This window comes from Malus domestica, chromosome 17, assembly GCF_042453785.1.
Source record: "Malus domestica chromosome 17, GDT2T_hap1".
Classification (NCBI taxonomy): Eukaryota; Viridiplantae; Streptophyta; class Magnoliopsida; order Rosales; family Rosaceae; genus Malus; species Malus domestica.
The window spans coordinates 622,012-639,481 of NC_091677.1; the positions used below are offsets into that span (position 1 = coordinate 622,012).

General features: G+C 36.9%; 1 protein-coding gene across 4 annotated transcripts; it reads left to right on the plus strand.

The window, feature by feature from the left end:
- Positions 1–2,661: 2,661 nt before the first annotated feature.
- On the plus strand, positions 2,662–5,315 carry LOC103404181 (teosinte glume architecture 1-like). 4 transcript variants are annotated; one of them, XM_008343068.4, is made up of 4 exons: positions 2,662–2,832; positions 3,116–3,459; positions 3,965–4,101; positions 4,456–5,315. In XM_008343068.4, exons 1-4 carry the CDS (start codon positions 2,701–2,703, stop codon positions 4,992–4,994), a joined length of 1,152 nt encoding a protein of 383 aa, XP_008341290.3. In that variant the 5' UTR covers positions 2,662–2,700; the 3' UTR covers positions 4,995–5,315. The 4 variants fall into 4 exon arrangements, with proteins under 4 accessions (XP_008341290.3, XP_017179839.1, XP_017179837.2 ...); XM_017324350.3 differs by having other exon boundaries at positions 2,666–2,837; XM_017324348.3 differs by having other exon boundaries at positions 2,693–2,832; positions 3,953–4,101.
- Positions 5,316–17,470: the final 12,155 nt, after the last annotated feature.

Sequence of the window (17,470 nt, forward strand, 5' to 3'; positions counted from 1 at the left end):
AGTGGTTTCACATATAGGCGAGACGTTCACGGAGGACGAGCGTAGCCAGGCGAGACTTGAGGGTTACGACTCAGCTACATACCAGTGAGTGGGCTTTTTGTTATATATATATAACGTATATATGATTTACATTTTCCCATAAATGGTTTTAAAAGAAATTATGTTTTAAATGCCATGTCGATTTCATTATATTTTAGTATATGCATATTATTGCATGGTGCTGCGGACGCACAGGTAAGCTTCAGGTGAGTACATATTGATGATAGCGATTGTAGTGTATATGATTATGTTGAGATACATTTAGTGTTCATTATCTTGCACCCCGGTGTTAGTGTTCTGCCTGAGGCCAGGGCTTAGCCTTCACGTGATTGTTCACCTCTCGCACCATACGCTCACCTTGGATCCAAGACAGGTGCCAGCCTGTCGTACAGACCACCTTAGGTGGTTCCGACTCGTAGGTGACTTGCGATACTTCGCACAACCTTCATATGATCGTAGCACTTGAGCGTATTTATTTGCAACTAGCCTGTCGTACATACCACATTAGGTGGTTCCGACTCGTGTGCAGGATTTGGTAGATGAACTATAGGTTCAGCCATACAAGTGACTTCAGTTGACATATCACTTTATATTGATTTATTTCACCTGACTTACTTATTTCATTGCTGAGATACTTGACATTGCATACACTTGGTTTTCACTACTCTTGAGCAAGATTTCTATATACATATGTATTATTATTTTCTAGGAAGATTATATGGGTTTCACGATGAGGGGTTATATTATTTTTGGAAAGAGAAATGGTTTCAAAAAGCTTTGTTTTTTCCCACTCACATTTTCTGTTTTTGAGCCCCTGCAGATTCTAGTTATAATTCGTGTTGGTGGCTCATGAGGACTCTACGACGGTTCTAACAGACATCCATCAATGTAGGGTTTTCTTTCATATCTTGTATAATTAGTATTTAGCCCACTGGATTGCACTTTGGTACCTACGCTTTGATTATGTATATCTACACTCTAATACTTCCACTCACATTTATATACTTACCTGGTGTAGAGTAGCTAGTTCGGTTTTTATTTACCCACATTATCTTATCACCTTCACTTCCGCATGGCGCACATGGCTACGTCACCCTCCCGTGACTGCCAGCATGTCTCGATTTAGGTCAGGGTATGTCAATTAGTCTCATTTTCTTATTTACTTAAATTCATGATTCCTGACTCTTGAATTTAATATTAAAAATTGAAATTATAAACACTAAAAACACATCTATATCGTTTAATATCAAATCTAATGGTTATATACACACACACACATACATATATTTACTTGAACTATATATTTATTAACATCACTGTAATGCTAGGAAAATTACTGTAGGAGCATAAGATTTAAGGGAGATTCTAATTAATCTTCCGTTGTATATATCTTTGTGATTATTTCAAACGTAACCAAAGAAAAATACTTAAAACATACACGACGGATTCTCAAGACAAAAAACTTTTTTATTTTTTCTAATGACGGTTGACAAATATTTGTATAATCGACCTGTGGTTGTCTTTAATTAATCACTAATTAATCAATTGACCCACCACCAAACCAGGAATATGAAATTATGAATGGATGAAAGAAAAAAATGAGTCCGACTCCTAATAGCACCCAAGCATTATCCTAATACTAGTGGTGGGCCCCATTCCATAAAAAAGATTGAATTAAAGCTGTGGAAGTGACCACTGGGCAATGACTTTCATCACTAGTAATTAGTTTAATTAAGTGTTTAAGTACTCATTCTTATCTTGATGAATTGGATAACCTAATTCCTAAGCGGCCATTAACATTTTTTTTTAATAGGAATTTTATTGATATGAAAAAAAATTACACCTAATTATTAGGGTAACATATATCTTACTTCTCATATAATAAGAAAATTAAAATACAAAAAATAAGAGACATAAATCTTATCCTTTAAAAAAAAATACAAAAAAGTAAAAGACATAAACTTTTTTTTTTCGTTTTTTTGGGTACAAAAGACATAAACTTTACTTTCTCTTTGAAAAGAAAAGTGGAAATCAAATGGAGCCTGGTCATACTCGTGGGACATGCATAGATGCTGAAATTCTTATGATTATAATATGGATGCTGATGTTTTAATTTCTGGGTTTGCGAGCCTACCACTAACCAGCACGGATATTATCCTAATTTTCATTAACCAGTAGTATATGTGTGCCATTTTATAACAAAAAAAAACTAATTTAATTTTCGAGTAAAACCACACGCTTGTATGATTTACAGAGAAATGTTGCTTAGACACATAATATAACATTGTTGATACACACCCGCTAATACACGTGTGTCTCGTATCTAACGTGTTTAATTCTACAAGTATAAAAAGCATTATTAAATTTTAATTTGAATACAAGTTTTCAATAATAGATTTTTCGATATACTGGTAACACAATCTTATATATAATTATATCGTTCACTCATATCATAAAACGATATGTCACATAACAAGTGTTTGAGTACACAGAACTTTTTAGTTTTCGAGAGAATTTCACATTAGTAACACTATTCTATTCTCCGTGTTGATCATTAAAAATTAGCCAATGTACTGAAAAGCAATAAGATACTGTCTCTTTCGCTACCATTCCTTTCCCTCTAATTATCTTCAATATTATACTACTTTTGTTCGTTAAACTATGTATTTATTTGCACTCCTAAAATTTAAAAAAGCTTCAAACTGGGCCGATAAACAACGGACAAACAGAAAAATAGAAGCAAAAACAAGCCAAAAACTCTCTGCCTCAGCTGGTCCTCCCTTGATTTTTTGGGTCTGGTGTGGTCCTCCTTTGATTTATCTGCTCTATTTCTAGTGTTTAAACAATAAAAGTCGGTAATTATGGGGAAATTTATAATTTATGTTCTCTCTGAGTCTTTTAGTGGAGGGGATTAAATTTATATAATTCCAACCTGGGTTTTTCACTTTGCAACGAATCCTTTGACCCTCCTTGTATTGGAGGGAGCAGAATAATCATAGTTCATTAGCGCTAAAGTATCCCCAAAACTCAACCCAATTTCTTGGAATTTAATTCCTCTGATTTTTTTTTCCGGCAGATCAGAGCAGCAATGGAGTGGGACTTCAAGGACAGCGACCTTGATGCTCTGGTGGGGTCCAGCATCTCACAACCCCAGATGAAGAATCGACCAGCTGAATCTCTAGGATTGGAATTCAAGAAATTGCAGGAGGATTCAATAAAGCTCTCATCGTCGAGAAGGATTAATGGCAGTAAGAATGGAAGTGATCATCTGAAAGTTCTATGCTTGGTCGACGATTGCAGGGCGGACCTCAGCCGTTGTCGGGAATATCATCGGCGGCACAGAGTCTGCGAGCTCCACTCCAAGACCCCTGTTGTCGTCGTAAAGGGAGAACAGAAACGATTCTGCCAGCAGTGCAGCAGGTGCATATATATATTATCAGTTCACCATGCTTAATTAATTGTTTTTTGTAAAAAATACAATCTAATTGTTTTATTTAAATTTGATAGCAAGGGTATGTTTTAGATTACTTTTGTCATGGGTAAAAGCAAATTTTTAAAATTTAAAAACCCAACTACATGGGAATTTTTTTTTGAAAACTCTGACTGCATGTGAGGAAAAAATTAAAAGCTGTCGTAGACATACTTTCTGGAAAAGTATTGGATTTTTAATAAAAGTTTCTACATGTTTGTAACAATGACACTTATATAGAAGTTTTTAAGAAAAGCAGTCTCAAACGAGAATAATTCATTGAGTGAGGTTCAAGGCTTGAAGCTAGCTATGTGATGAGGTATCTTTCTATAATGAATTCTCGTATGCCTTTTCATTGTTTTATATATATTGTCTGCTAGGTTTTTTGGAAAATTGATTAAGAAAGAAGCTACCTTCGTTTTCAGTTTGAGTCACAATATTTAGATGTGATTGTAGAGTCCATTCTCTGGTGGAGTTTGACGATGGGAAGAAGAGCTGCAGAAAACGTCTCAATGGACACAACCAGCGCCGGCGGAAACCTAAACCGGAATCCTTCTATTTCAGTTCCCACAACTTCTTCCCCACCTACAAGGGTATGGAGTCCATGCACCAAATCACTTGAATTGTTTAATTAGGACTAGTTAACTATGTTTTTTTGGCTGTCTTCAGTTTTGATAGATACTTTCAGAATTGGATTTATTTTGCTAAATTGTGATTAACTCTTGGTTTAGAACAAAAGGGAATTGAGACTTGAGAGAACTGACACACCGTTCTTATAACAGAACAGATTATTGGCATCATTTATCGACAAGTTATCGATACGATATCCACTGAGACATTGTGCACACAGAATCGTTATTTTTTTCATTCATTTGGTAATCATTATTAATGATCATTGCCTCGTGGGATTGTTATTTATGCCTCTCTATTTCTTAACTAACATTCAGGTACGAGAATCCTGCAATTTAGTAATCCACAAGTATGTGCAACAACTAATTTGAGATGTATGTGGCCTGTGGAGGATAAAAAAGGAGCAGAATCCATGCATTCCAACCGCCACCACCAGTGGCTGCGTGCTACTGACGAGCCAAAGCCTCCCAATTCCTTCAACGGAGCAGGACACGAACCTTTTATTTTCTTGCAAGCAAGTGACCCTAAAGCTGCTGCAGGCAACCGAGCAGCCCCTCAAGCTTTCACGTGCCAGCAGCAGCCGCTTCCAATAACTGCTGCTGCTGGCTCGCCAAAAAGCACAAGGGGTTGTGCTCTCTATCTTCTGTCATCACATCCAACACAAAATCCAGTTACTGGCCTAAACCACTTGGCTCGGTCCACTGTCACCACTACTCATCCAGGTCAGATCCTCGACCCGATACTTCAGATGAACCGCGGTTTCTCTGAATTCTCATGCTCACATGATGAGGAGGACAGGACTGTAATTCCAGAAATGATGTTTCTTCCGGGGCCTGATGGCTTTTCGAACAACTGAGTGCAAATGCTTCCAATTTTACTGGAGTAGCTTGTGTTTTTGGTACTTTACTAGTTTCTCTGATGTTGATTAATAATCTGGGAGAAGTCAACTGTAGAAGACTCCCAACCATTTGATAGCTTCGAAGTATTTGTGTTTTGTGGAAACAAAAAATTATTTGCTTTGAATTATTTGTGTTTTATGGAAACGAAATTTTTTGTTTCTTCCATTTGATTTCCAAACGAGGAGATGAAAAGTTAGTTTGATTTGTGCTTGATTACATACATATGTAAATCAAACTTTGTGGAGTGAAGGTTGATGATATTTGGAATTTTCGACGTACTCCTTTTCTCTAACCCGAGCAGAATAGCATATTTATTCCTTGAATGTGACCACACTCTTTAATATGAACACCGTGTTTATTTCTAGAATTTAAATTGAATAAATCAAAAGAAAATCAAATGAAGAAAATAAAGAGCGTCAAAAAAGCAAAAATGTAGTGCCGAAGTTATATTCCCATGATATCCCACTACGGTTTCCTCTCTTGTTATGGAAAAGCAATATCATCCCATGGTTGAGGCAGGAATTCAAAGAGTTATTGACTTCAAACTAAGCAATCATCTTGAATGACGTCTGAAAAGCAATTGCTGCCAAACGATCCCAACTATAGTCAAATTAATCATTACAAAAGAGCGTGGTAACATTTTTGCTGTGGCCTTTTTCCTCTGTGGAATACATTGTGTTTTAACATGGGATGTGATATCCACACATCATTTTTTACTTCTTTCACACATTTTTAATTTTTGGCCGTTGGATTAGATGAATTGAAGAATATCAAATGACATAAATTAATAAGGTGTGTGTAATAAGTAAGGGGTATGTGGATAGCACACCCCTTTCAACATTTTCATTACAAAAGGCCGAAAACTAAGGGAAAAGGGAGAAAGCCCAAAACTTTGACAAAATGCACTCTCCTTTAGTCAGCTTACATAGAGGGAAATTTAGTGTTGTCCAATTTGAGTAATTCTCACACTGGTAAGTGTTGTGCCTTGGCCTGTTGTTTGTGCGGAATCGAGATTTAGATTACAACATCACCAAATCATTCACAGTTGAATAGAATAAAATACAATAACTAAAGACATCGAGAAATTTACGAAGTTTGGAAAAAACCTACCAACGTCTCCAGAGAGATATTGCTCTTCACTATGGTACCGTTTGGTACGCATACGGGACGGAACAGGACGGGACGGGACGGGATGAGACGGGATGGAACAGAACGAAATAGAGGTTCGTGTTATGTTTGGTATGCATAGGACGGAACGGTTCAGATTTCGTGTTAAATGACTAACTTAGCCTTGTTTGTACACCTTCTTCCCTCCGACCCACCAAACTGTTTCACTCTCTCTCCCCAACCTCCCTCTCCAAATCAGGCAACTCCTTCCTAATCTAATGGTCCGGCATCGACTCGCCCTCCCGACTCGACTGGCTCAGCATCTACTCGCCCCCTTCCTCCCACCACGACAACTTTATAGACTATAAAGTTCCTCTCATCCGCCCCCATATGGAAATCTGGGTCGGGCTCCATTTCTCTCCCTCTGGTTAATCTTCAATTGAACTACTCCTTCTGGATTTTCCGCTAGAACGAGTCCGAGGTCGACCCCAACCACCTCGACCAGGACCACAACCCCCTCCCCGGCATCGCCCACCTGCTCGCCACCTCAGATGACGAGCTTAGCTTCGAATCGGGTCGTGTTCCGGATCAGATCCACCTCGCTTACACGGACGAAGATGACGAGATACGGGTCATGTTCGTGACGCCAGACAGCGCCGTAGAAGAAGAGGGTTTGTTATGGTGACGTTGTCGTCGTCGGATGGGTTTGCTAGGATTGGGTTAGCAGTTGGGTTACTGGGTTTGTGGTGGAGGAAGATGAGGGCTACGGGAGAGACAAGGGTAGAAGAGAGAGAGGTTACAGGAGAGAAAGAGAGGTAGACAATGTAATTAATGAAAAATAAGAGGGGTATTGTTGTAAAAAAATATATATAATTTTGTGTCCCACGGGATGGAAATACCCGTTCCAGTAGGGAGGGGGAACCAAAATCTAACCCATTTTCGTTCCGTGGGACGCGCGTTCCACGTAATTTTAGCGCACCAAACGTGGGACGGAACGCGTCCGTCCCACTCTGTTCCATCTCATCCCACGTACCAAACGCACCCATGAGAATAACAGTACAAGTTACACATGAGTAAAATCGACATAATCCAATCCCAAATCTCTTGTACACCTACTCACATAATTTTTTCAAGAACCTCACTCTACCACAAGAGTTCTTTCACTAGAAGATCTTTTCACTATAGTTCTCTTGATTTTCTCTCAACCCATGTTCAACCTTTCCCATGGGAGAGCCGAATGCTCTCCACCTTGGATAATTCTCTGATGCTTACCCTGTCACTCGGCAAGCCTAATGCACAAATATTGCATGCTAGTTATAGGCATTGTTGGAAGTTTTGAGACTCTTGTCCCACATTGGGAAAAACAAGATTCCCAATGGTCTTTATATAGATTTAATGTTTTAGTCTAGTAATTACAACATGGGCCATTTGGAAATGGATTGAAGGCTTGGGCCTTATGATTGTGTGGATTATGCTTGTATAATATAGCCTAAATACAATTAATATTAATTAATCAAGACAAGGGCCTTGGGGCCTTGGAATTTAAAATTAATCTGATTCATTAATTTTAATTTTCGGATTAAGTTTTAATTAATTTATTAATTAAAAACATTTTGATTAAAAGACACAGCTCTTAGAAAGAGTTGTGTACCTTCAAATACACTAAACAGGTATTTGAAAGGGTGTGAAACAGCCTATATATATCTGCAATCACAATTTCCAAATGGATCATCTTTTCTTGCTCTTTCCTTCTGTACGAATTTTTGAGAGAGTAAACACACAAAAAGTAAATTCGCTAGAGTTCTAGAATCCAGTGTGGATTGTAGAATTAGGTAGTTGAATCCTGATCAAGCAGACGTTATAGAACCACAAGCACAGGAGTGGGACGAAAATATTGTTCGAATGACATAGCTTTTACGCTAGCCTCTACCTTTTATAATCAAGTTAGTAACATTAATTTCTGTATTTATTGTGTAATTTTCGTTTTGTATAGCAAATATATTTTGGTTAATAAAATATTAGAATTATTGTTATTTTTGTTTATTTTTGAATTGTTCTCCAATAATCTTCGAACAATATGGAACAATCAGGAACTAAACCTCATTATGAGAAGCCTGAGAAATTTAAGGGCGGAGATTTCAAAAGATGGCAGCAGAAGATGCTGTTTTATTTGACAACACTGAACTTGGCTAATGTTTTGCGTGAAACTGAGCCTACTGCAGATGGAGAAAATATATTTTCTGCAGAAACTTTAACGGCCATTGATGCCTGGAAACATAATGATTTCCTCTGCAGAAACTATATTCTCAATGCATTAGATGATTCGTTGTATGATGTCTATGTGGCATTCAAAACAACCAAGGAACTTTGGGAATCACTTGAGAAAAAAATATAAAACCGAGGATGCTGGTTCAAAGAAATTTATCATGGGCAAATTTTTGGACTACAAAATGGTGGATTCCAAGTCTGTTGTCTCTCAAACTGAAGATCTCCAGAAATCATCCATGACATTCATGTTGAAGGGATGGTAATCAATGAGTCTTTCCAAGTGGCGTCCATTATAGAAAAATTGCCACCTTCTTGGAAAGAATTCAAGAGTTATCTTAAGCACAAACGTAAGACGATGACTGTTGAGGATCTCATTGTAAGGCTGAGAATTGAGGAAGATAACAGAAAGAATGAAAAGGGTATGGTTTTGAGTATGAAAGCCAAGACGAATGTTGTTGAAGGAAGTTCATCAAAGCAAAGGTCGAAATTCCAGAAAACTAAGAAGAAGGAAAGCCACTTTATCCCTGGTGCGAAAGGCAAAGACTTCAAGAAAATCAAGGGAAGTTGCTGGGTTTGTGGAAAGCAAGGCCATAGGGCTCAAGAATGTCGCCATCGAAGGGATCAAGGTCCTGGAAATCAAGGCAACAACAACCGCGCAAACCTGATTGAAAACAATGTGGATGCACTGGCTGTAATGATTTCTGAAATCAACCTTGTATCTGACCACGCTGATTGGTGGATAGATACCGGTGCAACTGGCCATGTATGTGGTGACAGAAATATGTTCTCTTCGTACCAGAAAATCGAGGGAAACGAACAGCTGTTTATGGGAAATGCATCCGCATCTGTTGTGGCTGAAATAGGGAAGTATGTTCTGAAATTCACTTCTGGAAAGGAATTAACCCTTCTTGATGTGCTGCATGTCCCCGATATAAGGAAGAATCTTGTTTCTGGTCCTATCCTTGGTAATAAGGGATTCAAACTAGTTTTTGAGTCCAATAAGTTTGTATATACTAAATGGGGAATGTTTGTAAGGAAGGGTTACCTTGCTGATAGATTATTCAAACTAAATGTACTTGCTAATGCTATGAATGAAATAAATAATGTTTCTGCTTATATTGTTAATTCGTCTAATTTATGGCACTCTATGTTAGGACATGTAAATTTTCATTCTCTTTTTAGAATGCATAATTTAGGTTTGATGCCCAAAATTGATTATCTAGATAATGTTAAATGTGAAACTTGTATAGAATCGAAATTTGCAAGTCAAAGCTTTAAATCAGTGCATGAAAAATCCAATAATTTGTTAAATTTAATTCATAGTGACTTGTGTGATTTTAGATCATATCCAACTCGTGGTGGAAAGAACTATTATGTAACATTTATAGATGATTTCAGTAGGTATTGTTATGTTTATTTACTTCATAGCAAATATGAGACCTTGGATATGTTTAAGACATATAAGGCAGAAGTTGAAAATCATACATGGGAATTAGTCGATTTGCCCCCTGGCAATAAGCCAATTGGGTACAAATGGATCTTTAAGAAGAAATTAAAACCAAATGGTACAATTGACAAATATAAGGCTCGTTTGGTAGCTAAAGGATACCGTCAAAAACATGGTTTGGATTTCTTTGATACATACTCACCTGTAACGAGAATTACTTCAATAAGACTATTGATTGCTATAGCTGCACTCCATAACATGGAAATACATCAAATGGATGTAAAGACTGCGTTCTTAAATGGAGACTTAGATGAGGAAATATATATGGAACAACCCGAGGGGTTTGTAGTTAAAGGTAAAGAACACAAAGTGTGTAAACTTGTGAAATCACTATATGGGCTTAAACAAGCTCCAAAGCAATGGCATGAAAAATTTGACCATGTTATGATCACACACGGTTTTAAGATAAATGAGTGTGATAAGTGTGTCTACACAAAAACTCAAAATAATGCTTGCGTTATGTTGTGTTTATATGTAGATGATATGCTTATAATGGGAATTAACAAAGAGATAAAAAATTGGACCAAGAAGATATTGAAATCAAAATTCGATATGAAAGATCTTGGACTAGCTGATGTGATTCTTGGTGTAAAAATAAAAAGAAACCAAGAAGGATATATTTTTACTCAGTCCCATTATATAGAAGCTACACTTAGGAAATATGGTCATTTGGAAAGTAAAGATGCAATTACTCATTTTGATGCCAATAGAAAACTTAAGAAAAATAAAGGTGATGCTATATCTCAACGTGAATACTCACAAGTTATTGGAAGCCTTATGTACATTATGAACTGTACAAGGCCTGATATAGCATACTCCGTAAGTAGACTGCGTAGATAGACATGCAATCCTGGGCATGATCATTGGGAAGCTTTAATTCGAGTTTTGAGATACTTAAAGCATACAATGAATTATGGATTGCATTATACGAGGTATCCTCCTGTGCTTGAAGGATTTACTGATGCGAATTGGATATCGGATAGTACTGATACGAAATCCACAAGTGGATATGTATTTACTTTGGGAGGAGCAGCAATATCTTGGAAATCTTCCAAACAAACATGCATAGCCCGATCAACTATGGAATCGGAATTTATAGCTCTCGATATGGCTGGAGGAGAAGCTGAGTGGCTAAGAGGTTTTTTGGAAGATGTTCCCATATGGCCTAAACCTGTAACGGCAATATGTATACACTGTGATAGTTTAGCTGCACAATATCGAGCTAAAAATAGTGTATACAATGGGAAGTCTAGACAAATTAGATGAAGGCATAATACAATAAAGCAATGGCTCTCTAGTGGTGTAATTTCTATTGACTATGTTAAGTCAAAAGATAATATTGCGGATCCGCTTACTAAAGGCTTATCTAGAGAGCAAGTTAAGCATACATCGAGGGGAATGGGTTTAAGGCCAATAGAGTAAAATGAAACTGCTAAACGGAAGCCTAAACTTAGTTGATTGGAGATCCCATGGTCTAGGTTTAATAGGCAAACTGGTTTGGCTAGATTCAAGAAGAAACACACTTACATACCCATTCCTATGATGGAAGAAGTGTGGTGACTGCTGATGGTATATGATACATTAGTTTAATGATATTGGTACTTGTAAATCAAGTAGAATAGTAGCAGCCTATTCATAATCAATATCACCTATATGATAGTAAATGTGGGGTCGCATTTATGAGAATTACATGACTACATTCTCTAAAGCTCTCATGAATCTAGGATTTGTTCAGGACCAAAATGAACACATAAATATGATTTTGCGATGTGTTGGTGTGACATATGTTTTGCTTATTGTCTTGGTTTACTGCGGAGATGAACAGTTCAAGATTTTATATTCACTGCGTCCTCTAGTAAATCCGATAAGTATATACTAAGGTAGGTTTAAGTCCAAAAGACACATTTCCCGATGTATGTCACATCCATTGTCTACTCTTGTGTCTCAGTTTCTCTAGGACCAAATAGTTGTCTCAAAATGTGGGGTATTGTTGGAAGTTTTGAGACTCTTGTCCCACATTGGGGAAAACAAGATTCCCAAGGGCCTTTATATAGATTTAATGCTTAGTCTAGTAATTACAACATAGGCCATTTGGAAATGGATTGAAGGCTTGGGCCTTATGGTTGTGTGGATTAAGCTTGTATAATATAGCATAAATACAATTAATATTAATTAATCAAGACAAGGGCCTTGGGGCCTTGGAATTTAAAATTAATCTGATTCATTAATTTTAATTTTCGGATTAAGTTTTTAATTAATTTATTAATTAAAAACATTTTGATTAAAAGACACAGCTCTTAGAAAGAGTTGTGTACCTTCAAATACACTGAACAAGTATTTGAAAGGGTGTGAAACATCCTATATATTTGCAATCACAGTTTCCAAATGGATTATCTTTTCTTGCTCTTTCTTTCTGTACGAATTTTCTAGAGAGTAAACACACAAAAAGCAAATTCGCTAGAGTTCTAGAATCCAGTGCGGATTGTAGAATTAGGTAGTTGAATCCTGGTCGAGCAAATGTTATAGAACCACAAGCACATGAGTGGGACGAAAATACTGTTCGAAGGACATAGCTTTTACGCTAGCCTCTACCTTCTGTAATCAAATTAGTAACATTAATTTCTGTATTTATTGTGTAATTTTCTTTTTGTATAGCAAGTATATTTTGGTTAATAAAATATTAGAATTTCTGTTATTTTTGTTTATTTCTGAATTGTTCTCCAACAGGCATAAACTAACAACTATGCCAACAATCAAGACAAAAAAGTCTTGAGTTCACATGGCATATTCAACACCTAGCCTACCTAGCATGCAACCCTTTTCTCTCTTTGCTATGTAATGCATAGAAAAGAAAGCATGCACAATTGCATGCAACAGACTTTGCACCCCACAAAGTCAAGACATGCTTCCAACTTTCTTTGTGGTAGTGATAATGTCTTTTCTTGAACGAAGACTTCCTTGCCACAACTGATAGCGTTCACATGGTCTTCACATGGTCTTCACTTGTTGTCAACACAACTCCTAATTACTCACGAGTGTATGAGCCAAACACAAACTGTTCGTGGCAGGAATTTCCGTCGGGGATGTTTCCTGGCCGACAAGCACACAGCTCCCCTGGAGGTTGGCGCCGGTTGAGGGCTGCTGTCGAGCTTCTGCTTCGCTGTCGGGTGTTGTCGGGCAAGTCTCGTCGGGCAAGTCTCTTCGGGCAAGACTCTTCGGGCAAGGCTGAAAGAGAAGGACATCGTTAACTTTGAGAGGTGCCTTTGTGGGGCCTTAGGTGTAGGCCTTGAGGCTCACAATCAAGGTTAACATTTAGGTGCTCAGGCGTGCCACTGCCATCTTTAGCATGGCAGATGTAAAATAGCAGTCGTGCTTTAGTTGTATGTATGTATGTATCCAAGAAACCGTGTTAGTTATAACAAGTGCCTTTGTGGGGCCTTAGGTGTAGGCCTTGAGGCTTCCCATAAATAACTAAACCAGTGCTCGAACGCATCATATTCATTCTCGTGATTGTAGGAGTTTTCTAACTATTATACTTCTGATTACCCGAATCCAAGAAGTAGGATGAACCCAAATATGTGCCTTTGTGGGGCCTTAGGTGTAGGCCTTGAGGCTTCCCATCAGAGTTCATTCTTATAATTAGACTCTTTAGGTCGCTGAACGGAATGAATCCAAATGGATGCCTTTGTGGGGCCTTAGGTGTAGGCCTTAAGGCTTTCCATTAGAATCCATCCATGCTCAAGCGTTCTATGATAATCATGGCATAATAGAAAGAAAACTAGAAGGTAGGTTGATTACTTGCGCCAAGTAACTTCGGACTTCTCGTTTATCAAGGACTGTCGTGGATGGGTTAAGTCCACATAAGGTTCTTTTTTATGCCTTGAGGCCAAGGACTTTTAACTGATCAGATTTACATGCCCGAGGGCTTAGAACTTGGATCTGGTTTGAACACTGACGATATATTCAAATCGGATTCAAGTACTGAGAAAGCCTCTTAATAATCATGTTGCTAGAAATAACTTGCATATAACTGGAAGTATACAACATATTGAAAAGACAAAACTAAAGCAAAGAAGGTCGGGCAAGGTTAAACCTTATCGGGTAAGGTTGCTCGTCTTGCAGGTCCCTATCTTTGTAGTTTTGTCAAAGGTCTGAAAGCTTAGAGGGGTAGAGAGAGAGATTACAAAAGATGAATCGATACTACAGCGAGGTTGAACAAGGTAGCAGAGCTATTACAAAAGGTTGAAGAGAGGGTTATCCCGAAAGGGATGAAGGCTGACTACAGCTTTGTTTTGAAGGCAAATCTGGCTTTGAGCAGAGTTTGTGCTTGCATTTGTTTGTTTGATTGAGTGTCCTTAATCCTTGATTTTCTTTCTTCTTATATAGACAACTCGGCTTGGCCTTTGGTAGCAGCAGCTTTGCCCGAATGCGGTTTGAGGGTGATGACTCATCAGCTATTTTACATGTAATGCCACCATAAAGTACTTTATGGGCTGTGTAGCTGACCAGCCTACACCACTTGGCCTTTGGGTAGGTAAGCAAGTGGTCTTCATGAGCTGCATCAAGTCAGAAAAGGCCTTCTCCTGCCTTCTGGGCTTCGACTGGGCTTCGGCTATCTTCCCTTTCGGGCCTCCTTTTGGGCCAACTCCTTTCTTGAGCCCAAAGTTCAAGTTTTGATCCAAACACAAACACTGGTAAGGCCATAGTGAGTCCAGTAAAAATGATATTATATGGTTTTCATGCTTTGAGAAAGGTGCATTTTGAATAACATCGTGGTTGCTGGACACCCCTAATCAAGTTTTTTCTCGCTTCCATGCTAATATAGAAGATTTTGAGTAAATTAATATGAGATCCTATCTTGGGGACATTTCACGTTGTTATGGCCTTTGAATTGGGACAGTTGAATTCCTTAACGATTGAGAATTCCAAAAAGTGCAAAAGAAATATCTGTTGTCATGTTAAGGTAATCACTCATAAATTAGCTTAATTTATAAATTTTGGTTCAATTTCTTTAGAAATTTGTTTTTTGTTACAATCGGCTTCGAATTTTGAGACAACTACTGTAAAAATACTGTAAGTGGTGAATTAATATGATGGATACAGTATTTTTCTTCAACTTGCTGTAACCCAAGTTCAAAGTCTCTCATCACCGCTTTGAAAACCCACGAACACAAAAGTTGTGGATGCAACGCAATTACACCAATTTATCAGTTCCTGAATATATTTGATCACTTTACGCATAAAAAATTTTAAAATTCGAAACGAGAACATAGTAAGAGTCAAAGACTGGGAGGGAGGAAGGCCTTACATTATTAGTACGTAATTTTTCTTTTTGGAAGAAGAAGAGAAGATAGCAAAACAAAGCAAACATGGAGAATATACAAGAATTCCAGCAAGCACTGATAAATCAACTTGTATATAGAGAGGGAAAGGAATAGGAGACTTTTCAATCAGGTCGAAATAGAATAACTTATCCGCGAAATTAAAAGTTGAGAAATGTGGAAGCTTTTATCATAGAGAGCACATGTCTGAGTAAAGCAAAGCATCCCCATTTTACAAGTACCTTAACCACAGCTTGATCCATCATATCCTAAAGTATACATCATAAGATCAGATTCTCCTCTTTCTATTTCATTAACCTCCAAAATACAACTAATAGGAATGGGCGGAATCAGGATCTAGTGTGGGTTGGGGGAGGACGTAGGGGTCTTAGTGTGGCTTCGCCACTGTATATAGAGATAGTATATCTTTTTGTACATATATGGTGAATACATGGTCTTTACTACAATGCTCATATCTTTATTCTGATTTTGCTACAGTAGAACGAAATTCTTGCTAAGTAAGGGCTCGTATATATACAATTTATATTTGGGAATTTTAAGAAAAAAAACTCCTAGTTCACTTTAACGAAAAATCATATTTTTACACTAAAAAGTCAATCCTAGTACAATTCACTTTACCTTTTATTTTGTCTTTATTGTTAAAACTCAAAGTTTTCATACCCTTTTCATTAGTTTTCCTTTTATTTATCTTCATACTTCAGTACGTATTATTAAGATCGTGTGTGTGTATCATGTGTCTGAGTTTTAATTCTCTCTATTTGCTATATGAAAAGCAAAGAAATCTGAATCTCATCATATATCTGATGAAAGTGGATAGATCGAGGTGCTAGAGTACTTTGAAAAAGACACCGTTCTTATCCCACCAAATATATGCCCCCTGCAAGTTTGACAGCTTAGGTTTTTTTTTCCCTTTTCTTTTTCATGAAATTATGCTTGCTCTTCACTTCTCTAGCACCATATGCCACGACCCAAGTACACAAACAAGAAGCATGAGATACTGTCTAGTGCCTGCTAGCTACCACTATATACTAATATACATATATTCTCTCCGTAAATCTGTGATGACGAGGACGATCGGTTGCATGATATTTTCCATGGTCAGTTTCTTGAAAATTGATCTGCAACACATGCACGATCGATCATTATTCTTTCGAGCACTTATTCTTTTTGGAGACGTACGTATAATCTATGTGGTTATCCTCATGGATCAAGCAACGAAAAGTTGATTAAAATACTTCTTTTTAAAACTTGGTGAATCATCAGGATATGCAAATTAATCATCTAATTAATACACTATCAAAAACATGTCCTTACATGGACTAATAGCCAGAGCCGGTCTAGAGATTTTTGAGGCCCGAGGCGACGCTAAAAAATATGCCTTAACTTCACATAAGAAAAATATTTATTTTCACATAAATGACAGCGATAAAATTATATTTAGAAAAACATTTCGAACTCAATAATTTTGAAACACAGAAATACTAATTTATTTTGTATCAAGAGAAGGAAACCAAAAAACTCTTGGCTTCCAAGTAGATAAATGAGTTTTGTTTTTCATCTTAACTTTTAAAGTGTTTTTGTATAAATCGTGAGATGTTTTTTCTTATTTACTAACCTTGTCAATATGGGACTAAAAAAATAATAATGTTTTCGAGTCTTTAATTGATATGTATAAGTAATGAATGGGCACTAAATTAAACCTTATAATGACATGTCATATGATTTGTAAATTTGCTCTAAAAATTTGGTCTACGCATTACTGTTTGTTGAATATTAGACTTGAATTTGAATGAATATTTAAAAATAGCAACCGATATAGCTACTAGCTAGTAACTAAAAATAAATTAACAACCAAACAAAAATTTGTTAAAATTGAAAAGAATAAACACGCACATAGCATTTCAAACTTAGGACCTCTCGTTAATTTTAAACAACAAAAATCATTGCTTTTAATTAAACTTCTTGAGTATTTAACCAAACTTTATAAATTTATACTCTTATGAAAAAAAAATTGTAAAAATTGAAAAGTAAATAAACACACGTGGTGTCTTGAACCCAAGACCTTCTCATTAATTTCAAATTACAAAACCACTACTTATAGTTAAATTCTTTTGTCATTAAACCAACCTTTTTAAAATTTATACTCGTATAAAAAAATATATAAACTGAATAATTTTGGTGCCCCTAATTTTTTTGGGTCCTGGACGGT